Source organism: Mustela nivalis (assembly GCF_964662115.1).
Source record: "Mustela nivalis genome assembly, chromosome: X".
In the NCBI taxonomy this organism is placed as follows: Eukaryota; Metazoa; Chordata; class Mammalia; order Carnivora; family Mustelidae; genus Mustela; species Mustela nivalis.
Genome location: NC_139040.1, coordinates 114460094 through 114484975, shown reverse-complemented (window position 1 = coordinate 114484975; position 24882 = coordinate 114460094). Strand labels below are relative to the sequence as shown.

General features: G+C 41.6%; 1 protein-coding gene across 10 annotated transcripts in view; it reads right to left on the bottom strand.

Moving 5' to 3' along the window:
• APOO (apolipoprotein O) overlaps positions 1-24882 on the bottom strand; it is a 61009-nt gene that overhangs the window by 19865 nt on the left and 16262 nt on the right. For 6 of the 10 annotated variants that reach the window (XR_014307334.1, XR_014307335.1, XM_082718279.1 and 3 more), the window contains 4 exons: positions 12642-12749; positions 11203-11322; positions 8702-8756; positions 5463-5558 (listed from right to left, as the gene is read on the bottom strand). Coding sequence is in view for 7 of the 10 variants with exons in the window: in XM_082718279.1 (XP_082574405.1) it covers positions 5463-5558; positions 8702-8756; positions 11203-11322; positions 12642-12749 (379 nt within the window). In the remaining 3 variants the exon portion in view is untranslated. Of the gene's footprint in view, positions 1-5462; positions 5559-8701; positions 8757-11202; positions 11323-12641; positions 12750-13006; positions 13125-13736; positions 13903-24882 lie in introns of those variants that run through there. The other 4 variants (XR_014307336.1, XM_082718273.1, XM_082718278.1 and 1 more) reach the window with 3 other exon arrangements.

Here is a 24882-nt window from a genome sequence, read left to right as displayed (position 1 = left end):
CAAATGCAAGCCCTGTGCAGAGCCTAGGGGTGATTCTCTCCTTCCTCCGTGCCATCTTGGTGCAAAACTATCTGTGGCCAGGCAGTCTGTCCAGCCAAACTTTTACAAAGGGGGAGAAGTATCTCTAAAGAGGGGCGCTCCGGGGGCTCAGTCAGTTAAGCATCTGACTCGAGCTCAGCTCAGGTCTTGATCTCAGGGTGAGTTTAAGTCCTGCATTAGGCTCCATGCTGGGTACAGACCCTACTCTTAAAAAAAAAAAAAAAGAAGTATCTCTAAAGAAATGCCATAAATTTTCTGCTGAGAACCAAGACAGCCAGTGTGTGTGTGCATGTGAGTGTTGTACCCAAGAGCAGAGTTTTCCCCCGAAATGGCCTCAGGTATAGGCACCCTCTCTGTATAAAGTCAGTTCCCTTTCAGCTCACCCTGAGGTAGAACCTACTGGCCAGTAAGCCCCATCTATGCACAAAAAATTCTTATTAGCATTTCAATTGCCTTGCTCTTCTACTTGACTGTATAACCAATAACCACTAGTCATTTGAGGAAGGCCTGCAGCATAAAAGGTGAGATTGACACAAGCAAGAAAGGAAAAAAATGACCCTTCAGGCAACAAAAAATCTTAAAAACAAAAATACACCTGTTATTAAGTATGGTTGAATCAACTTAATCAGCTACTACATTAAAAGAAAAAAAGGTTCCATGAAAAGGAGATAATCAAAGAACAAGAAAGAGCTACTTAGAAATGACAAACGTAAAAACAATCAAATCAAAAGGAATAAAATGAACAAGAAAATAAAAGAGACAAACAGGGTCACTTAAACAGCTTCATTGCTAATTCAGAAAGGAGAAAGAATGAGAATAAATTTTCTTTTTTTTATTAAAGATTTTATTTATTTGACAGAGAACGAGAGACAGCAAGAGCAGGAACATAAGCAGGGAAAGTGGGAGAGGGAGAAGCAGGCTTCCTGCTGTGCAGGGAGCCCAATGCGGGGCTCGATCCCAGGGCCTTGGGTTCATGACCTGAGCCTAAGGGCAGATGCTTAACGATGGAGCCACCCAGGTGCCCCGAGAGTAAATTTTCAAAGAAATAGAAACCAGATTACATCCCTACAGCTGAAGGTTGCAAGCTACAAAAATGCCCAACTAGGAATGAGGCATCTACAGGCAGCCACACCACCCTGGAAGTTCAGAACACTTAAGACTGGGGCACCTGGGTGGCTCAGTGGGTTAAAGCCCAACATGGGCTTTTTTGAAAGTTACTTGAGCATGTAGTTCAAGAACATGGCAGAGCAAACCAAGGAAAAGAGGACATGGAACCCCCCCCAAAAGGAGGACAGACCCAGGAGAGCAATGGAGCCATGTCCCAAGACCACCACAGAGCTGAGTCTTAGTCCAGACCGCAAGGGGGTATATGAAAGATTAACTACCTCCATTTTTATCTCAGTCTGCACTTTCTGAAAAATTTTTAAGATTTTATTTTTAAGTAATCTCTACACCCAACATGCAGCTTGAACTACAACCGTGAGATTAAGAGTCACCTGCTCTAACGACTGAGCCAGTAGGCACCTCTCAGTCTGCACTTTCTAATTGCTGAAATCTCCCTTTCCAGCTTCTCTTTTAACTCGGGCAAAAGACCCTGTGTGCAAAACGTCCCCTGGTGGGAACCAAACCTACCCCCTCCCTTGATTAGTAAGGACTGCCCTGAGTCAGTAGGAACCACACGTGACTGACTCCAAGACAACGATGGACTTGACCTCCACTGACTACCTGCACTTACCTTTGCCCCACATTGCCCTTACATAAACCTGGAAGCATTTTCGGCACTTTGGAGATAGTCTCTGAGACGCTAGTCCACTGTCTTCTGGGTGTTGGCCTCACTGAAATAAATTCCTTTCTTGTTTCAACACCACTTACCTCTCTGACTTTGGATTTTGTCAGTGACGACTGACTGAAGCTGGCCTGTTTAAGATCCCTGAAGACAGCTGCTCTTACACCCTTGTGCCGCAGGTAGAGCCCTAGGCAAAGGGGAATGGCAGGAGAGGGAGCAGCACGGAGAACCAGGGAAGCCTGAGAATAAGGTTCAGAAAACCAATAGAGGGTGGAACAGGAGACACCTCTAGAAATGAAATTGGACCTAGAGAGTGCCTGCCAAGAGGCGCAGGGCTCTTCACGTGGGCCATGGATAGACGCTAGGGCAATGTATGTTAGTAACACACAAAATAACCTAAGTGCTGTTTACTGGTTTTAAACTCTAAACAGACATATCTCCAAAGATGGAACTAGGGCCATAGGAGACAAAACAAATGTTATCATCTAGACTCGTAATAATTTCATGTTTCTCTTCTTGTCTTACTGCCTTGATTGAAAGGATACAATTATTCTAGAACACAATGTTTTTATCCCTGGGGTCCCACCTATACACTTGGAGCTCATATAGGTGAGGACCAAGTAAAGGATAGCACACCTGACAACCAGCCATTTCTGAGTCATTCGCAAAAAACTGGTAAGCAGCAGCTCTTGGGCCTCCAGCTCCTAATGGTTCACTCAATGAGCTGGGGGCTCCAAAACTTGAGGAAGGATGTGGGGGAGGAGCCACCAGAAGCCAATGATAGTGGGCAACGACCACCTGCCACCCTTGAGTGACCTGGCTGAGTCCACATCCTCGGAATGATCACCCACTCACCTCCTAGAGAGGTGTCTCTTGTCACCACCAGTCATGGCCATTCTCATCAAATGAGGAGCACTACCTTAGCATTTATGCTCAAGAAACTCTACCTTATGACCCAGCAATCCCTCTTCTGGGTATATACCCAAAGGAAATGAAGCCAGTATCTCAAACAGATACCTGCACGTTCGTGTTCACTGCAGCATTAGTCACAAGAGCCAAGACATGGAAACAACCTAAGCGTCAAGGGATGAGGAAGTAAAGAAATTGTGATACCTATATGAATGGAATATTATTCGGCTTTGAAAAAGGAGACCCTGCCACCTGTAATAACATGGATGAACGCAGAGGACATTATACTATGTGAAATAAGCCAAACAAAACCTGCACAATCTCACTGACAATCTGGAATCTAAAAGAGTCAAATGCATAGAAGCAGACAGTAGAAGTGTGGCTACCGGAAGAGGTGGGGTAGAGATGGAGAGATGCTGGTTACAGGGTACAAAGTCGCAGTTATGCAGAATGAGTAAGTCTAGAGAGTAATGTAGAGCATGATGGCCATGGCTAACAATACTGAGTCCTGGAGACTTACTAAGAGAGATTATTGGTGCTTTCATCTTAAAAAAAAAAAAGGTAACTATGATAGAAGGCATGTTAAATAGCTTGACCAGAGTATTCATTTCACTATGCATATGTATACATATATGTATATCAAAACATCATGTCATACACCTTAAAAACATACAATTTTTATTAAAAAATAAAAATTTGTAGACGTTAAACCAAAAAAAAAAAAAGAAAAGAAAAGAAACTCTGTGCCTGGAGGGGGGTGCAAAGCACTCCAGACCCCCACTAGATATGCTCGCCGTCCCGCCCATCTTATTCAGTGATCACCTGACATTGTTCACTGCACGCCTTTCTACCCCAGCCCCGAGGAAAAGACCCGTTATTGAATATTTGTGCACGAATGTGTGTGTGCCCATATAGTTTTTTTTTAAGATTTATATATTTATTTCAGAGACAGAGAAAGCGCGTGAGAGCAAGGAGGGGAAGGGCAGAGGGAGGGAATATCCAAACAGACTCCCACTGAGCACGGAGCCTGACGCAGGCCTTGATCTCACAACCCAGGAGACCAGGACCTGAGGGGAAACCAAGAGCTGGAGGCTTAACCCACTGAGCCAACCAGGTGCCCCCATGTGTTCTTTCTTGAAAAAGAATTGGGGTTTTACATTATTTTAATGCTACTGAGCCCTCCTGGGAAAAGGAAAAGGAGAGAGGAAAAGATAAACCAGCAAGCAAAAATGGAGGACTAGAACCCGCAGGAGTGTGTGTCCTGCTGCTGCTGTTTTGCCCGGGAGAGCAAAGTCCCCAGTTCTCCTTAGGATGGTCACCCAGTGGTCATGCAGGGGGATAAACACTAGACAGCACAGCACAGGAATCATGCTTTAGGGCCATGCTCTCACCATGGGGGTGGCGGGGGCGGGGGAGAGCTAATCTCACTTGATTCCACATTCCTGGCTCCCTAGCAGTAGCCAAGATTCCAACAGCCTGGCCCTGAGATCTTTATAAATTTCAAACGCTATCTAAGTAACACAGGAATGCTTTTTTGGACAGCTTTACAGAAAGGAGGGGGAAAATGTTCGCGGCGGGGTGGTGGGGCGGGTAGTTGGTTCAACTTTCGCAGCTGGTTAGTAAAAATGAACTCTAACTTTAATTCTTATATATTCTGCACAGGATGGGAGGAGGGCACAGAAACTATGATAGGAGTTTGTTCCACAGGCTGAGGGAGGGGCACCAGTGCCACCTGCCTCCAGACTAAAATAATAGATAAGGCATGTACAGAAAAAGCTTTTTAAAATTGGAGGAATGGGTACCGAAGGAGTCACAATAGTTAATCTTTTATGAGGGTCTGATTGCAGGGTTCATAAACTCTCCATTTTAGGAATTTTTGTAAAGTCTGAATTTTATAATCAGTGAAACCTCAGTAGTTTATAACAAACTGATCTCATTATAGTGAAGTACCTTGTCATCCTTTATTTCCTATGAATGTTTGGAATCCAGCAGTATAGTGTAGTAACACATTTCAGGTGACATTTATTAGCTTTTAAGTGTTTTCAAATTTTTTGTATCATCACTGGTAACTGAAGCTATGACAGACACATCAAGAAATTCATAAAATCCCTACAAAATCACTGTTCTATTTACTGTGATTAATAGCCTGATTTCAATAGTGAAAAACAATAGAAACAGAGTCTCAGGTGTAACAGACTTGTGGTTAACAAAAATTCACTCTTTCTGTAACAAAGAAAGATGGAAATTTGATCAAGTAAATGTGCCTATAAAGGACATAACTATATTATCCTTTCAACCAGGGGTATATAATTTCTTCCATTTCATATTTTTATAATTTCTATGTATGTCTAAAATCAAACACACTGGAGAAAACAACCTTATCAATTATATATTAAGAAAGTCATATGTTAGGAACCAACTCATTATTCTGACAACTGGCAAATAAAAAGAAAGAACCGAGTATCTATCTTATCTCTTCCTTATGAGCGGTTTTTTTTTTTTAAAGATTTTATTTATTTATTTGACAGAGAAATCACAAGTAGATGGAGAGGCAGGCAGAGAGAGAGAGGAAAGCAGGCTCTCTGCTGAGCAGAGAGCCCGATGCGGGACTCGATCCCAGGACTCTGAGATCATGACCAGAGCCGAAGGCAGCGGCTTAACCCACTGAGCCACCCAGGTGCCCCCTTATGAGCGGTTTTAAAAAAAAAACCCATAAAAGTGCACCTACCTCTAGCCAAAAGAAGTCCAACAATGCCAGCAAAACCGATAACACCAAGTCTTGGAAAAAATCCAGGAGGTGCATTTTGGAGATAGTCATAGCTGCCTGCAACAGAATCAGACCAGGAAACTGTTCTATAAATTGCCCATTAAGAAACAAACCAAAAAAATCTTACACATAACTAGTACATATAGTATCAAACACTTCTCAAATAGTGTGTTCTTTGCTTTATGCTAATATGCTTTTTTTAAACACATTCTTTTTAGGTGATAAATATGCTTTATTATTCACATAGCAAGTAGCCAATTTTCAAACACTTCTGGTTTGATGACCTACTGACAGGAAAGTCATGTTAGACCACCTTCATACTCCTGAATGCAACAGATCTGAGTTAACTATGCACAGGGGGAGAAATACCAATATAGGGATTCCTTGTCTTCCAGACACAGAGACAGAATAGATTTGGAGAGATCTGCCGCTATCCTGAAGCTCTGCTGCTTGCTCTCTGAAACTCAGGAACCAAATACATGAGGCTTAGGGAAAAACGTATCCTTTGCCATCTGAATTCATGATTTGAAATCAAGAAGAGAATCAATCTGAACAATGTAGGAAACTTTTAGTGCACATATTTGAGGGAAATAGTCACTGGTGAGAGATAAACACAAAGAAATGCAGCACGTGAGCCTAGGTACCCTGCCTGAGCATGCCTTATGACCTCATCGGAATGATGACTCCTCTCCCATCCACTGAGCCAATCCCACCAAGTAAGAGCCATCTGCATTCCTAACCCTCTCGGAAAAACCTTTCCTAGACTCCTCAGCCCACGCCTCTCTCTCCACTAAAGTCCCATCATATTTATTCTCGGTACCATCATTTGGTATGCAATCCTATAGACCACGCTGTGTGTAATTACTCACGTGTGTATTGTATGCCTCCTCAAGGAGAACATATGCTCCTGAATGGTTCACTGGTTGGACTTCTATGTTATTTTCCCTCAGCGGAAACAGTCGATGTTCATCCAACAGCTGTTTACCGAAAGCACTGCTAGGTGCTGACGGATACCAAATGAATTAAAAAATGGGTTTCAGAGAGGCTGTTAACTTCAAAACCCTTCATGTCTGTCTCAACCCCATCTTCAGCACTCTCTATGTGCTTCCAGTTTCCGGCTCAGGAAACACCGAGTCACTCCTCCAAGCCCTGATCATGCTGTGCCCTCCGTGTGGAATGATGCCTAAGTTCCACCCCCATGTCTTGGTGTGGCTGACTCTACTCTAAGATTCAACTCAGAAATCCTTCCCTGACTTTTCCCCGCCCTGCAAACCCTATTAAACTCATCTCCTTCCTCTGTACCTTCAAAAGTGGCCTGTGAGGGGCACCTGGGTGGCTCAGTGGGTTAAAGCCTCTGCTTTCGGCTCAGGTCATGATCCCAGGGTCCTGGGATCGAGCCCCACATCGGGCTCTCTGCTCAGCAGGGAGCCTGCTTCCCCCTCTCTCCCTGCCTGCCTCTCTGCCTACTTGTGATCTCTGTCTGTCACATAAATAATAAATAAAATCTTTAAAAAAAGAAAAAGAAAAAAAGGTGGCCTGTGACTTTCTCTGGATTTGCACTACTGTTGAAAATGTATTACATGGCCTTCAGTGGTCGTGACCGTTATCTGAATCAGCTGTGACTGTCCATGCCTGCCATGAGGCTGACTTCACAAATGTCTGCGGAACCAAACTGACTGGAATGCTCGGTAATTCTCTCCCCCAGAAAAGAATAGACACAGGCTAGTTTTCCTTTTCCTGGCTGTTTGGGAAATATGGTGATCATTTTAAACACTACTATAGGGCTTGTGGTGTTTGCACGAATTCCTGGCTGGCCTTTGACTTATTCTGCCTTTAACTTAGTTTTCACTTTCCAACTCTTTGTCTGGGTCATCTGAAGCAATTTTCTACTTCCCTTTATTTTTGCCAACCGGTGCAGTGTTTTCAATTCGAGACGTGCACACAGAACACTTGATAGGAGGCCACCCAGATGGCCTTGGTGAGCTGAGCTGAAGTGGGTAAATCACAGAGAAATGGGAAAGAAGGTACGCTAAAAGGCTGCAGTGAAGCCCCAGCCTGGCTCCTGGTACGGTGTCCTGGCTAGGACTGCCGGGAAATGGACGGACCGCCTTGGCAGACAACAGCGCAACTCATAATGGAATGTTTCTTAAGAGCTTTTGCAGTAACCAGTCCAAGAGAAGACAAACAAGACTTAGGTTGCTAATAATGCCTATTGCTGTGAATCGACGGGAAGTGATAGGTAACAATGCAAAGCCCTTCATGACAAGAGATCCGGAGTTTTTGAGTTTCCTCAGATTAAAACATGAAGGTAATAAAAGCACCTATCTATCAGGGTTATGAAGATTATACATAAATTAATATTTTAAAACATTCAGACTAGTTCCTGGCATGTAATAAAAACTAAGTAAGTGCTGATGAAATTAATAAAACGAAGATGTTACTTATTAACATACATATTATTCACGGGTGTTAATATCCTGTATCAGCCCATCAATACCTGATGATCTCTGGAAGGAAATAAACTATATTCGTGTTTGTTTTATTCAGTCATGGAAGCAAACGCTTGTAAAAATAGGAGTTTTTCTTTGCTGAGATGCCCAGCAAAGGGAATGAAACATGCTCAATGTCCATTAATTCACCAGTGTCTGAAGGAGATGAGTCAGAATATAGACTGTGAACCCAGTTTACGAGTGTATAGGATAAGTGGATATGGAAAACAATCAAGGACAATAAAAACCCAATGAGAAAAATCTAAGAACACTACTCCATGCAGTAAGGCCTTTCCTAGGCACACCAGCCCAGTTTCTTCCAGCCTCTAAATTTCTGTAACGTGTATTAACAGCCATACAGATAAGCTATCCTGATTCCGAAAACCTACTGATGAGTTAGTGGGGGTTAGTGTCAGTCGATGACACTGCACCTGGAATTAGATTTTAGGAAGAAACATCCAGTGTATCTGAACTTGTTAGCCCAGCAATCCCAATGATCTTGAACAGACTTCCCAAATGTTGGGGGACACTAGTACTCTGAAATCTGATGAATACAAGAGAACTTCTTTCCAGAAAAATCCACATAGTTCTAATATTCTGCATTCAATTTCAAGGAATTCCCAGATCTCCTGGATCCCATCCACGGTATCCTGGTTAAAGAATCCAATGTTAATGAAGAAACTGATTATGCCCAATTAAAGATCAACTTACCTAACCCCCATTGAACCAAGCTCTGCATCTTGGGCTTAGTTTGGGAGTACGTTTCCTAAAAAGGTGAAAAGAAAATGAATGAGAAGGATAGGCTGATTAGAAAGTAACAAGAAATATATTTGTCTTTACCGTATAAATTATCATGTTATTAACACTTTTTGGACAAAGGGATATATTGTCTATCTGGGTTTTTCTGTGTTCTTTTTCTCTTGTGTAATTTCCCCTTCACTGCAAATTGCTCAGCAGAGCAGTTTAGTATTGTCACAGGAAGCAAACATTCCAAGCAGAGTGATTTCAACAACCCAGCCTTTTTTTTTTTCTGTTAAATTCAAGAGAATGGACAAAAATCAATCTCCTTGATAACTGAAGTGCAAACCCCTCCCTGTGAGACGCAATCTCTTTCATATTAAGTCTATTTCCTGATATGTCATGATTTTAGAGTCTGTATCTAAAAACTGCCCTTCTGAAGCAGGAATGACCATCTTGAATGGGACAAAGGAGTCTATATCCAAGTTTTGAGAGACACTTAGCCTAATCCTGGAACAAAGGAAGTACTAACATTCTCTTAACAACAACAAAAATAAAATGGCTTTGTACATGAACATCATATAACCTAAAGAAAACAATGGACTAGCTAGAACGTATTCCACCTCAAGAAGTCTACAATGGGGCACCTGGGTGGCTCAGTCAGTTAAGCATCTGCCTTCAACTCAGGTCATGATCCCGGGATCAAGTCCTGTGTGGGGCTCCCTGTTCAGCGGGAAGCCTGCTTCTCCCTCTCCCTCTGCCCCCTTCCAATCATGCGCTCGCTATCTCTCGCATAAATAAAAAAAAATCTTTTTAAAAAGAAGTCTAAAACAAAGTTAGAAAAAGAGACATATGGGCATCAGAAGGTATCAGAACCAGTTGCCACTTGGAAAAGGATTTGTTTTGTTTAATTTGGTCGAAGTCAGAACAAGTTATCCTAATATTATTAAATGCCCTTAAACAATAAACACTGAATTTAGGGGAGGACATAAAAAAATTTAAAAACTGAATACTGCTTCATTAAAATTCATTATTGGTATTTTATGCCCATAAAAAAAGAAAAACTACATATAAATGGCTACAGTGATGACCTATTTCTTTTGTTAGCATAATCTTCTTACTATAAAGAAAAATTAAATTAATTCTTAAAGAAAGGGGCTAGAAATCACTGGCCTGAAAAAGGAGCCAGGAATTAGAAATATTTCTATTGAAGAAGGCATCATCCTGAAGAAAAATAAAGCCATTGTAATCACCAAATGGCTTTTTTATTTAGAAGCAGTACAAATAAACATGTTGATAATTATTCTGTCATTTAGAGAGGTATTTTGCTACACTGAGCATCATGCACAGATGAAAAAGTAAAAAACAAAAAGCAATCTGAGGTTGAAAGATTAAGAGACAAAGTACTTTTATAACCAAAAAAAAAAAAAAAGCGTACAAAATAACCTCAGTCAATGCCTACATGATAGAAAAATATTTGCACAAATTTGTGGACCTTATCTTAATCAGCAGATAGCTTAAAAAATCTTCTAGTACAAGAGAATAAAGTCTAAGCTTTTTACAACACATTATGTAAGTCTTTAGATATTCATAACTCAATAATATGATTACGATACTTATGTATACTGGCCTAATTTATATTGCTGACAGAGTCTATGCTTACTGTTTTCTTCTAAATTGATAAAAAAGAAGTTCAGCACTGGCAGAGAGAGTGGAAATGAAAACATTAAGACAAGCTCTGGATGAAAATTCTGTCTGTAAATCTCGAGCAAAGTAGAGCTAGACCATATCACACATCTACATACTCTGTACTAATCTGCTATCAATTTTCAAAGTCCAGACCAAGTATGGCAAACACTTGATAGATCAAAGCCCACAAGAGCATTCTGTAGATTGTAATCTTCCATTTCAGATGTTAAAAATTGCAGAAATGCTTCCATGAACATAATCACAAGAGGCTGATCTAAAACCTGAGCGGGGAGAGAAGCCCATCTGCGTATGTAGCTCTTTGGTCACCTATTAGAGCATTCAGAATGTTCTGTAGCCATTCCTGTTACAATGGCTCTGGTGTGTACACTTTCTGGAGGGGGAGAAAAACTTCCCAATTTTTATATAAATGCTTACATTATATCCTCTTCCTTCTACTAGAGTTCCAGCCCCATATCCTCCCCTGGGAGACAATGATGGCTTCCTAGCTGCGACCAACAAGACAGTGACCAGTCCACTCTCCAGTCAAGGTGCCACACGCTGCCTGGCAGGAGGGCCATTCTCCCTGCAACGATGGCAAAAGCCACCACCAGGAAGCTAGGGTTCTCGACTCCCCTCAGAGAGGGCACTGATGAACACCGTTAAGTCAGGCCCTCTGAAGTTGGAGACCTCTGTTGTGCCTTTTTCTGAAAACATGCAGCCAATAGAGACTTTTCACTCTGGACTCCAAACAGAAATGTGTCACTCCACTTTCAGAACAGCTGTACCTGACACCAACTTGTATACGGCTCGCAATAATGTCGGAGATGTGAAATGCTTTCCTCAAGTGGGGTCCTTGGCTCTTCCACATATTTAGACTGACCCTCGGGAACGGAGTAGAGTGAAAGCTGCATACATGAAAAAAAAAAACAAAACAAAAAGAAATTAAAAAGCACAAACAGTCACGAGATAATGTCATCAATCATCAAACTGTTAAGCATCACTCTTTCTAATAATTCAGGAACTGCTGTGACTGTAAGGGTTTCATCCCCCCCGAAACTTACTCCAGAGGATCTTTGAACCTGATTTATCAGTAAGAACAAGGCCAAGAAGACAGGACTCTCAAGTGCCCTCTCCTCCTCCCACTCCAGTGGTAGCAGACAAAGCAACACACCCCCCCTTATCCATTTTCTATCCTGGCATTTGGTATTTCACCTTACATACTGTATGGGAAAAGGATTCTATTACTCTAAAGTGGGGAGGAGATGTAAAAAAAAAAAAAACTGAGTTCAAATGATCAGTCTGGTGCTAATCCAAGCAGGAGAGCAAGTTTGTTCCCCACCCAGAGGAAAAACTGCTCATAGTCATTACTGGCTGCCTTCTTCACCCTCAAAAAACACCACAGTCCCAAGGCCTGAGAAAGAGTATAAAGGGCAAAAGATAAATTAATTAGCTTTTTGAAAACACCATTCAAATAACCTGGTTCATGACTGAAGGCAGATCTTTACATCATTTTACTCTAAAATCAACAGAGAGCAAATATCCAAAATAATCGGTGGGAAGTATATACAAAAAAGAAGGTAAACAATGGAAAGAAGATTTCTTCTTTTATTTATTTAGTATTTATTAAGCATCTACTTATGAGCCTCTAATGTGCCCAAGAAGAATGAACCCAGATCTTTAATTTCTTAGAGAGGGAAAAATGCAAATGTTTTCCTGGCTTAAAAGCAGTCTTGGAGGGGTGCCTAGGTGGCTCAGTTGGTTAAGTGTCTGCCTTTGGCTCAAGTCATGATCCCAGGTCCTGGGACAGAGCCCTGCATTGGGCTTCCTGCTCAGCCAGGAGCCCACTTCTCCCTCTCCCTCTGCCTGCCACTCCCCGGGTTTGTGCTCGCTCTGTTAAATAAATAAAATCTTCAAAAAAAAAAAAAACCACACTGAAAAAGAAAGCAGTCTTGGATGAGGCGGGTCACTTAGAAGTGACAAGCAGATTCCCCACAAAAAAAATCTAGGAAATATTCCTTAATTATGCCCTTAGCTAACTATCATTCATTAAAGTTTGTTGAAAAAGCTACCCTTTAGTAGCTTCCCATGAAGAAAAACTGTAGGGAAATCCACTTTCTACTTGGAAGTGTCTTCTAAACTGTCCTATCTCCTGATGTACAATTTGTAGACTTTGTATAGTAACTAAAGCAGATGTTCAAAATATACAACATGAACGGCATGTTACCTCATTAACCTTCACAGAAGCTTTGTGAGGTGAGTCCTTTTTAGGTGACGCATAGACTTTGAAGGTGAGCAGACTCAGGCTGGCCGGCCCCACGGCCCTCTGGATTACCTGAAACACAGGAGCAATCTTAAAGCCTTCTTCGATGCAATAAACTGAACGTGCATAATGTGAGCACATTTATAACTTCAGCGACTTCTGCCCTAGAAGGCTTCCTGCGCTTTATGAGAAACAGATGTGTTCCTGAAATTTTATGGAAACTTGAAGAAACATGTACTCACAAACTTAAAATTTCAGGTCATCTTCACCTTAATTTCCAAGACAGTAGTTCCTAAGTTTTTCTACTTAGCCTGTCAAAAGATACGTACACAGACACGTGTGCATGCTTTTAAAAATAACAGAGAAATGTTATGGAATGATTTTAAAACTGTAAGAGTCTCGATCTCTCTCACACACATACAAACACCCTCCCCCCACCAACAGTGGAAGAGGTTTCAAAATGATCTCAACTAGTGATTCACTGAAGAGAGTGAAGATTATTTCCGTAATTCTAATAACCAAATTTTCACAAGCTTTCTCTTTCCATTCCCATTCAGAGCTGGTCTCCTCCAAACTAAGTTCCCCAGCTCAGTATCTTTTCGTGCCTTGCCCACCCTCACTGGGTCACTCACACCCAGGGCTGCAACGCGAATGTAGTCCCAGCCCAGAGCTCCCGACTCACTTATCCAATGACTCCTGGACATTTGTATTTTTTGGCAAGCCATGTCCAAAATCAACTCATGGCGATCTTGTCTTGTGCCTCCAAGTCCACACTTGGCCTGATGGGTGGGTGTGTGCTATAGAATCAAGTCAGAAGGCTTTCTTTTCTTTTTTTTTTTTTTAGATTATTTATTTATTTGACAGAGAGAGAAAGAGATCACAAGTAGGCAGAGGCAGGCAGAGGGGGAGGGGGAAGGAGGCTCCCTGCTGAGCAGAGAGCCCGATGTGGGGCTGGATCCCAGGACCCTGGGATCATGACCTGAGCCAAAGGCAGAGGTTTAACCCCCTGAGCCACCCAGGTGCCCCCAGAAGGCTTTATTTTCTATCGTAACCCCTTACCTTACGCGGCACGTGACCAGCTAGCATCTCGACCCCAGACCTGTCCCTTCTTCCTCTACTTCCTCACAGGTGTGGTGCCACTACCCAACCAGGCAACCCGGTCAGAAACTGAGGTCGCGTTCACACTACCCCGGCCTAGCAGTCAGCAAGTCCTGTTAACTCTGACTGTTCAGCAACCTCCGCTCACTCTCTCCACTTAATCTCCTGCTCTACAATCTTCCCTTGAGCCCTCTTTTCTTTCTTGGATTGTTTCCAGCAGCATTCTAACAGCTCACCTGGCCCTCTGATGACTCGAACCACTACAATGTAAAAGAATGATCTTTCCATACTGCAAATTGATTATCTTCTAGCCTTAGTTTGAGATCCTTCCTTATTTATTATCTTTTATGCAGACTTTTCTGCCGGCCAAGCAAGGCCCATTATGATGCGACCGCAACCACCTTCTTTCACCTGGCGTCTGCCTTCCCCACAACACACCAACTCCCTCGATTTCTCCCCTGCTGTTGCCCAGCTTCCTGGGTTTACCTATGCTGCTTCCTCTACCTGGAATGTCCTATCCTTGCTTTGTCTTGCTGTACAGCTGCCTCAGAGCAGGGAGTTATACTGCATTTTTCTTTTCTTTTCTTATTTATCCATTTATTTACGTCTATCAAGTTCTCCCTAACAGATCGGAAGACCTTTCGCGACACTGCCATGTCTTACTCTGTCTCCCTACTGCCCCTGCCTGTGCCTAGCACAAAAGAAATGTGCAGCAGTAACTGTTCACTGCCCGCATGGATGGATGGAGGAGAGGTGGAAAATAAATAAGTGGCTGACCTGTTCTAACTCTGTAGGCATGCTTCAGCATCATGGAAATCATATTACTGAGATCTGCAAGACTAGGCTATTGTGAAAGACTAGGCTATTCCACAATACTCATAAAACATACCGTGCTAAATAAAACATAACAAAATGTCTGTTGAAATGTGCGCCTGGGGTTACACACAAAAAAAGAAATTCCTACTTCGGAAGCAAATAAAGAGCTGGAGGCTATTTAGAGGAGTGGCTATGACTTTAACTGATTTAAAAATAATTAACATAACCTGAAATAGTAATGTTCACCTTGAAAGGACTTAATTTCAAGGCAATATTGCTACAAATTTCTTTTGTTTCCAGAGTAAAGCTTAACCAGCTACTGCTGACAGTCGGTGTGGTCCCTCCTGGCACCCCAGGAGAGAGGCCTATTAGGCTGCTGGTATCTGGAGGTGCCAACTCAGTGCTCTCTGCCCCCTGGGTCTGTCCACAACCTACCGACAACACTGCCTTGAACTGGGGACTTTCCCCCTGAGCCAGCTAGCCTTACTCTGGACTTTGAGCCCAAGAGCTGGTGCCTCACCCTTTCCCACTCCCCATCCAGCACCGCAGCCCCCATGCATTTGGGGTTCATACTGTCCTCTACTTCATCATTCTTTTTTAAAGATTTTATTTATTTGAGAGTGACAGAGAGGAAGAGAAAGAGAGAGAGAGCAAGAGAGAGAGAGAGAGCACACAAACAGGCAGAGGGGCAGAGAGAAACAGATTCACTGCCGAGCAGGGAGCCCGATGCCAGGCTAGATTCCAGGACTCCGGGATCTCAACCTGAGCCAAAGACAGACGCTTAACTGACTGAGCCACCCGGGCGCCCCTACGTTCATCCTTCCTTGACATAATGCCTTATGCTGACCTTTTAAATTCTCAATTCCTGCTTTCAATCCTTAATCCAATCTATTTCTCACATATTTTGTTTTTCACCTTGTAGCCTTCTGTTGTTTTAATGCAGATTTCTACTTCTTCTGTTCTCAGTGATTATTTTTACTCCCTTTGATCTTTTTAACCTCAATTTACTCACTTTTTAAGTGTAACATTTTATTGGACTCTTGATTACTTTTATTTTTCCCTTTCATCCACTTCTCTAATTTCAGTATTAAGTAAAGCCTGGTCCTTTATTGCTCAAGTTGTTTTCTCCCTCTTCTCCAGTCAGTCTTCCGCCCCCTCCAAAGCCATGGCCCCTCCCATCCCACAGCAAGAACTGTGCCCTCGAGGGCGGGAGCACCCAAGAAAGGTTCCTCCTGCAGCTGCCCTTTCAGCTTCCCGAAGGCTCTCAACAACAACCAGGAAAAAATAACCCTCACCCCAGAAGACTTGGGAGAACTACAGATTAACACTCCCTAGGGCCACAGTTCTCTCTGCCAAGAGCACATAATTTACTTCAGGGTTTCTCAACCTCAGCAATATTAACACTTTGGCCTGGATCACTGTTTGATGTGAGCGCTGTCTTGAGCACTAGATGCTTCCTGACATCCTTGGCATCTACCCACTGGATGCCAGTAGCACCCCTCCCAGGCATGGCTCAAAAGAATGTTTTCTGACATCTCTCACCATCCACACTTCAAGCAAATCGGTATGTCTTTAAAAATCCAGGGCCTCGGATCTAATACACAGTGATAGAAATCAGAAAAGTCATGCCTAGGGGAGGGAGAGTGAAGCGTGGGGAGGGGATGGACTTACTGAGAAAGGGCAGCAGGGAACTTTCTGGGATGATAGAAATGATCCATGCCTCAACTGGGGTATGGGTTACAGAAGGCGTATCTACATGTGTTAAAACTCTTAACTGTAAGATCTGTACAACCTAACAACTGTGCATCTCACTGTACATAAACCGTATCTCAAAAATTCCATGCATGCCTAAACTGCACCAAGACCATGCTGAAATGAGTGGAATCTGGAGGCCAGGGGGGATTTCTAAGGAATCTGACCGTGGTACCAAACCAGGTGCTACTGACCTTTGCAACAGCAATCCACACAAGGAGCCTCAGTACCAGGTCCACAGGCAGACCAGCCTGACACTCGTGCACTACCCAACATCCTGGGTGGTTCCCTTTCCTTTTTGGCATCAAATGGGGCTCCTCTTGGGAGTGACTACCGCATCCTGCCTCAGCCAGACCACGTGTTATCACAAATGGGGGTTCTGGAGGCAGGGCCCCTACCAAGTATTTAACGTAACTTGTGAGAGCTCATACTGAGTATTCAGGCCAACCCATTTGATATAAGAATTTAAGAAGAGAAAGGCTATTTAAATGGGCAGAGATCACCCCATGAAAGTGAGAGAGCAAAAGAGGAGTCAAAGAAGAACATTTTTCAATCTCCTGTCTCCTCCAGGAAGAAAAAAACCCCACTAATCTGGAAGTGAGAGGACTTGAAGAAAGATTTAACCAACTTCCAGGATCTGGATCACTAAATCACTTCAGCTCTGGCTTTATCATCTTTTCTCCAACGGACACTTCTGTTGGGTTGCCTTGTGTGAGACTAGAGCACAGAGGCATCCTCTCTCCAGGAGGGGTCTCGATCCATTATGGTACAACCAGACTGAAAACACCTCCTGGGGCCTTTTCTGGACCTTTTCTGATGAGAAGCTGAAACCTCTAGGCTGTGCATACCCCTGGCCTTACTGTCCCAAGAGATAGTACTTGAGAATCTTTGTTTGCAAGGTTTACTCTCTACCCAGGACAGATGGCTTGGCTCAGAAAATGGGTACAAAAGCACCTTCCAGTATGTGCTTTGGTGAGTGCTGTGAAGTGTGTAAACCTGGTGATTCACAGACCTGTACCCCTGGGGATAAAAATATATGTTTATAAAAAATAAAAAATAAAAAATAAAAAAAGCACCTTCCAAGAGCGGATTAGACATGCTCTAGTTCAGATTTGATAAGTTTGGCTTGTTATAGACCAAAGTCAAGCCCACTCTGTTAAGAACTGCATCTTCAATGAGCTCTAAGCTACAGGTACAGAATAACTAGATTCAACAGCTTTGTTGCTTTAGATCCAGCCTATCCTCTGGAATGTATCCTTGAAATGTACTAGATGCCTCCCCTGGAACTCAGACAGTTGGGGTCTCTAAGTAAGGACCCCAGTGTGGTGATTTCAAACTAAGGACCTCAGTGTGGTGACTGGTCTGAGGTTTTAAATACAGCTGCAAGAGACCTCAGTCACAGGGAAAACTAAAATCTGACTCAGACAAAGGTAAGTTGGTGACACTTAGCCTTGCAAACCTCAAGGGGAGTACCAGCAAGTTTCCTAGCTCATGTGGCTAATCCTTCTTTCTTTCTGTCTGATTCTATTCCCCAGAAACATATCTTAAACTCTCCCTTATTAAGGTATATTCTCCAACTTAAACATTTGGATTCTTCATCTTTCAACATTTGTTTTTACATAACCCATAAAGGGTTTTCATCAACATTAGAAACTGAGCTCTAGGATTTGCAGGTGGTTGGACGGGCCTAACAAGAAGTGCCATAAATGGCATAGACCACAACCATCTTTAAGGATTTCTGCTTCTTACTCTCTTCAGTGAAGGTCATCAAGGACTGATGAGAGCAAAACAAATCTGGCTGGGAAAGCAGGGTTACAAACAATATAATAATTAGAAGAGGTCAACTATGATTTTATTGCAAAAATAAATTTGTTGTACACCTACTCCACGTCAGGCACAGTGCAAAATATGCCACAACATATAGGGAGATATGGTCCTTGCCCTTACAGAGTTTCCAGGAAGCTAATGAGTTTACTCAAAAAGGCTCAGGTCACAATTTAAAAAATAAATTAAAAAGAAAAAACACGTGGGCTTGAGATTGAGTTTAGCCTTCAGCTCCAGCAGCAAAGGAGATCTTGGACACAGTTAGCCAAGATATGGATCTGGTGAGGTCATAAACACTCAGCTCATAATGGGTACCCAGAAGGTTAACCTGTCCTTGTTTTGCAAATAAACACTGTCCCAGACTCTGTAACTCCGTGATCACTTTCTGATTGTGTCCCAGTAAAACTGTCTTAAAGACAAATAAAAATCTCGAGCTAAATAAGCCATTTTCAGAATTACTCAAGCATGCTCATAAATGGTAGGGTTCAAACCCTGACAACCTGCTTTCTTTTTAAACTTTATGGAGAATCCAGTATATAGTCTCTCCCACCTTCAAGAAGGGTGACACTTTTTTTCTCCCTAAATTAAAGAACTATGATCTTATTAGGCCTTTCATTTAAAATACATGTCAGTTTCCTTTTGGACAAAATGTAAGCCTGACGTTGTGAGCCTGCATACAGAAGAGGTTTCAGAATCACCTGGGGAAGGTTCTTTTTTTTTTTTAGGAGCAGAGATCCCAACACATTTTCCCATGGTATCTGATTCAGTAAATCTAAGGGGGGGGCAAGAATTTATTCCCACAATCAGCCAAATTTAGAAAACCACTATTCCACAAGCAGATGCTTGGGGAACAGTTATTCAACTTAGGTTTGTATAAACACTCAAATGTACATACTTTTTAAAAACATCTGAAAGCATGAAATGAAAATTGTCCTAAACTTAAAAATAAACAGTGACTGGCCAGCGACTAAAGAAGTTAAGTTACTGGATTTATTTACATTCAATAAAAATCTTTCCACCAAACACAACACAATCAATACCCTCCACCCCTAATTCTCAGTCTATCACCCATCCTTCTATCTTTCTTCACTGACAAATTTACTTTAAAAATAGACTATGGTTAGGATGGAGAATATTGGATATCCATGGAGCACCCAGCTGGCTCAGTTGGAAGGGCATGTGACTCTTGATCATGGAGCTGTGAGTTCGAGCTCTATGCTGGGTGTAGAGATTACCTAAATAAATAATATATTTTTAAAAAGAGGAGTAGAGTCCATGATGGCAGAGGAGCAGGAGACCTTAATTTCTTCTGGTCCCAGGAATTCAGCTAGATAGTTATGAAACCATTCTGAACACCTGCCAACTTAACCCAAGATCAAAGAAAAGAATAGCTGCAACTCTACGAATAGAAAAAGGATCACTTTCTGGAAGGTAGGACGTATGGAGCCCTGCAAGAAATACTGAAAGGAGTCCTCTAAGCAAAGAGAGAGCAAAAAGTAACACAGACCAGAAAGGAATAGAGACAATATACATAATAGTCATCTTACAGGCAAAACAATGGCACCAAATTCATACCTTTCAATAGTTACCCTGAATGTAAATGCGCTAAATGCCCCCAACCAAAAGACACAGGGTATCAGATTAGATTTAAAAAAAAAAAAAAAGACCCATCAATATGCCATCTGCAAGATACTCGTTTTAGACCCAAAGACACCTCCAAATTGAAAGTGAGGGGGTGGAAAACCATTTACCATGCTAATGGACATCAAAGAAAGCTGGGGTGGCAATCCTTACATCAGACAAATTAGATTTTAGACCAAAGACTGTAATAAGAGATGAGGAAGAACACTCTATTATAATTAAAGGGTCTATCCAGCAAGAAGATCTAACAATCGTAAATATTTATGCCCTTAACATGGGAGCAGCTAATTATATAAGCCAATTAACAACAAAATCAAAGAAACACATCAACAATATACAATACAATACAATACAATAATAGCAGGGGACTTTAACAGCCCCCTTACTGCAATGGACAGATCATCTAAGCAAAAGATTAACAAGAAAATAAGGCCTTTGAATGACACACTGGATCACATGGACTTCACAGATATATTCAGAACATTCCATCCCAAAGCAAAACAATACACATTCTTCTCTAGCGCACACGGAATAGAATAGATCACATCTTGGGTCACAAATAAGGTCTCAACTGGTACCAAAAGATTGGGATCATTCCCTGCCTATTTTCGGACCATAATGCTTTGAAACTGGAACTCAATCACAAAAGGAAAGTTGGAAGGAACCCAAATACATGGAGACTAAAGAGCATCCTACTAAAGAATGAATGGGTCAACCAGGAAATTAAAGAAGAATTTTAAAAATTCATGGAAACAAATGAAAATGAAAACACAACTGTTGAAAAATTTTGGGATACAGCAAAGGCAGTCCCAAGAAGGAAGTATACAGCACTACAAGCCTTTCTCAAGAAACAAGAATGGTCCCAAATACACAACCTAACCCTACACCTAAAGGAGCTAGAGGAAGAATAGCAAATAAAACCTAAACCAAGCAGGAGAAGAGAAATAATAAAGATCAGAACAGAAATCAGTGAAATAGAAACCAAAAGAACAGTAGAACAAATCAACACAACTCGGAGCTGGTTCTTTGAAAGAATTAATGATTGATAAATAATAGGCCAGACTTATCAAACAGAAAAGAGAAAGGACCTAAATAATATCATGAAAAAGAGGAGTGATTATAACCAAAACTGAAGAAGTACAAACAATTATAAGAAATTATGAGCAACTATATACCAACAAATTAGGCAATCTGGAAGAAATGGATGCATTCCTAGATACCTATAAACTACCAAATTGAAATAGGAAGGAATAGAAACCTGAACAGACCCATAACAAACAAGGAAATTGAAGCAGTAATTAAAAGACTACCAACAAACACACCTCCAGGGCTGGATGGCTTCCCAAGGGAATTCTACCAAACATTTAAAGAAGAATTAATACCTAGTCTTCTGAAACTGTTCCAAAAAATAGAAATGGAAGGAAAACTTCCAAACTCCTTCTATGAAGCCAGCATTACCTTTATCCAAAATCAGAGAAAGACCCCACCAAAAAGACCAGTATCCCTGATGAATATGCATGTAAAAATTCTCAACAAGATACTGGCCAATAGGATCCAACAGAACATTATTCACCTCAACCACATAGGATTTATTCCTGGGCTGCAAGGTTGGTTCAACATCCACAAATCAATCAATGTAATACATTACATTAATAAAAGAAAAAACAAGAACCATATGATCCTCTCAACAGATGCAGAAAAGTCATTTGGCAAAGTACAGCATCGTTTCTTGATCAAAACTCTTCAGAGTGTAGGGATAGAGGGTACATACCTCATAGTACCATCAAAGCCATCTATGAAAAACTCACAGCGAATATCATTCTCAATGGGGAAACACTGAGAGCTTTTTCCCTAAGGTCGGGAACACGGCAGAGATGTCCACTATTTCCACTGCTATTCAACATAGTACTAGAAGTCCTAGCCTCAGCAATCAGACAACAAAAAGAAATAAAAGGCATCCGAATTGGCAAAGAAGTCATCAAACTCTCACTCTCTGCAGATGATATGATACCTTAAACCCAAAACATGCCACCACAAAACTGCTAGAACTCATACAGGAATTCAACAGTGTGGCAGGATATAAAATCAGTGCACAGGAATCAGCTGCATTTCTATACACCAACAATGAGACAGAGGAGAGAAATTAAGGAGTCAATCGCATTTACAATTGTACCCAAAACCATAAGACACCTAGGAATAAATCTAACCAAAGAGGCAAAAGGTCTATACTCAGAAAATTATAGAATATTCATTAAAGAAATTGAGGAAGACATAAAGAAATGGAAAAATGTTCCATGCTCATGGATTGGAAGAACAAATATTGTGAAAATGACTATGCTACCTAGAGCAATGTACACATTCAACACAATTCCTATCAAAATACCATCAACTTTTGGGGCGCCTGGGTGGCTCAGTGGGTTAAGCCGCTGCCTTTGGCTCAGGTCATGATCTCAAGGTGTTGGGATCGAGTCCCGCATCGGGCTCTCTGCTCAGCAGGGAGCCTGCTTCCTCCTCTCTCTCTCTGCCTGCCTCTCTGCCTACTTGTGATCCCTCTCTCTGTCGGATAAATAAATAAAATCTTTAAAAAAAAAAATACCATCAACTTTTTACAGAACTAGAACAAATAATCCTAAAATTTGTATGGAGCTAGAAAAGACCCCTAAGAGCCAAAGGAATGTTGAAAAAGAAAACCAAAGCTGGTGGCATCACAATTCCGGACTTTAAGCTCTATTACAAAGCTGTACTTATTAAGACAGTATGGTACTAGCACAAAAACAGACACGTAGATCAATGGAACAGAACAGAGAACTCAGAAATGGACCCTAAACTCTACGGCCAACTAATCTTCAACAAAGCAGGGAAGAATATCCAATGGAAAGAAGACAGTCTCTTCAATAAATGGTGTTGATAAATTTGGACAGCCACATGCAAAAGAATGAAACTGGACCATTTCCTTAAACCATACACAAAAATAAACTCAAAATGGATGAAAGACCCAATGTGAGACAGGAATCCATCATAATCCTTGAGAAGAACACAGGCAGCAACCTCTTCAACTCAGCCACAGCAACTTCTTGCTAGACACATCTCCAAAGGCAAGGGAAACAAAGGCAAAATGAACTACTAGGACTTCATCAAGACAAAAACCTCTTGCACAGCAAAGGAAACAGTCGACAAAACCAAAAGAGAACTGACAGAATGGAGAAGATATTTATAAATGGCATATCAGATAAAGGGCTAGTATCCAAAATCTATAAAGAATTTATCAAGGGTGCCTGGGTGGCTCAGTGGGTTAAGCCTTTGCTTTTGGCTCAGGTCATGATCCCAGGGTCCTGCTATCAAGGCTTGCACTGGGCTCTCTGCTCAGCAGGGAGCCTGCTCCCCTCCCCACCTCTCCTTGCCACTCTGCCTACTTGTGATCTCTCTAAATAAATAAATAAAATCTTTAAAAAAGAAAAAACTTATCAAACTCAACACCCAAAAAACAAATAATCCAAACAATGGGCAGAAGACATCAACAGATATTTCTGCAAAGAAGACATCCAGATGGCCAACAGAAACATGAAAAAGTGTTTGACATCACTTGGCATCAGAGAGGTACAAATCAAAACCACAATGAGATACCACCTCACATCAGTCAGAATGGCTAAAATTAACAAGATGTTGGCAAGGATGTGGAGAAAAGGGAACCCTCCTACACGGCTGGTGGGAATGCAAGCTGGTGCAGCCACTCTGCAAAACAGTATGCAGATTCCTCAAAAAACTGTAAATAGAGCTGCCCTATGACACAGCAATTGCACTCTTGGGTATGTACCCAAAAAAAACAAATGTAGTGATCCAAAAGGGCACCTGCACTCCAATGTTTATAGCAGCAATGTCTACAATAGCCAAAGTATGGGAAGAGCCCAGATGTCCAACAACAGATGAACGGATAAAGTCGTGGTGTATATCTATATACAATGGAATATTATGCAGCCATCAAAAAATGAATCTTGGGGTGCCTGGGTGGCTCAGTGGGTTAAAGCCGCTGCCTTCAGCTCGGGTCATGATTCCGGAGTCCAGGGATCAAGCCCCACATCGGGCTCTCTGCTTGGCAGGGAGCCTGTTTCCCCCCTCTCTCTCTCTGCCTGCCTCTCTGCCTACTTGTGATCTCTCTGTCAAATAAATAAATAAATAAATAAATAAATGAAGTCTTAAAAAAAAAAGAAATCTTGCCATTTGCAATGATGTGGATGGAACTAGAGGTTATTATGCTAAGTGAATTAAGTCAATCAGAGAAAGACAATTATTATATGATCTCACTGATATGCAGAATTTGAGAAACAAGGCAGAAGATCATAGGGAAAGAGGAAAAAATGAAATAAGACGCAACTAAAGAGAGAAACCATAAGAGACACTTCATCTCACAAAACAGAAGGTTGCTGGAGGGGAATGGGTGGAAGCAAGGGGTGGCTGGGGCATGGACACTGGGGAGAATATGTGTTGTAGTGAGTGTTGTTTGTCACGTAAGACTGATGAATCACAGGCTTATACCCCTGAAACAAATAATACATTATATGTTAATTTTAAAAAAGATAAAGGGGATTAAGAAGTACAAACTTCTGCTATAAAACAAGTCATAGAGATGAAAAATACAACATAGGCAATATTGCCAATAATATTATATAATGTATGGTGACAGATAGTAACTACATTTATTACAGTGAGCAGTGAGTAATGTATAGAATCGCTGAATCAATGTTGTACACCTGAAACTAATAAAACGCTATATGTCAACTATACTTCAATAATAATAATAAAATAATTTCAGGCCAAAAAAAAAAAAAAAGAATAGTGGATACGCTTTGCAAGCTGGGAAATGACCAGGACCATGAGGGGTTCTAGAGTACTAGATATGCTAGTATGGTCAGTTTGTAAAAATTTACTTGTTATCCGTGTATTTTTCTGTATGTGAGATTTCTTCTTTTTTTTTTAAAGATTTTATTTATTTATTTGACAGACAGAGATCACAAGTAGGCAGAGAGGCAGGCAGAGAGAGAGAGGAGGAAGCAGGCTCCCCGCAGAGCAGAGAGCC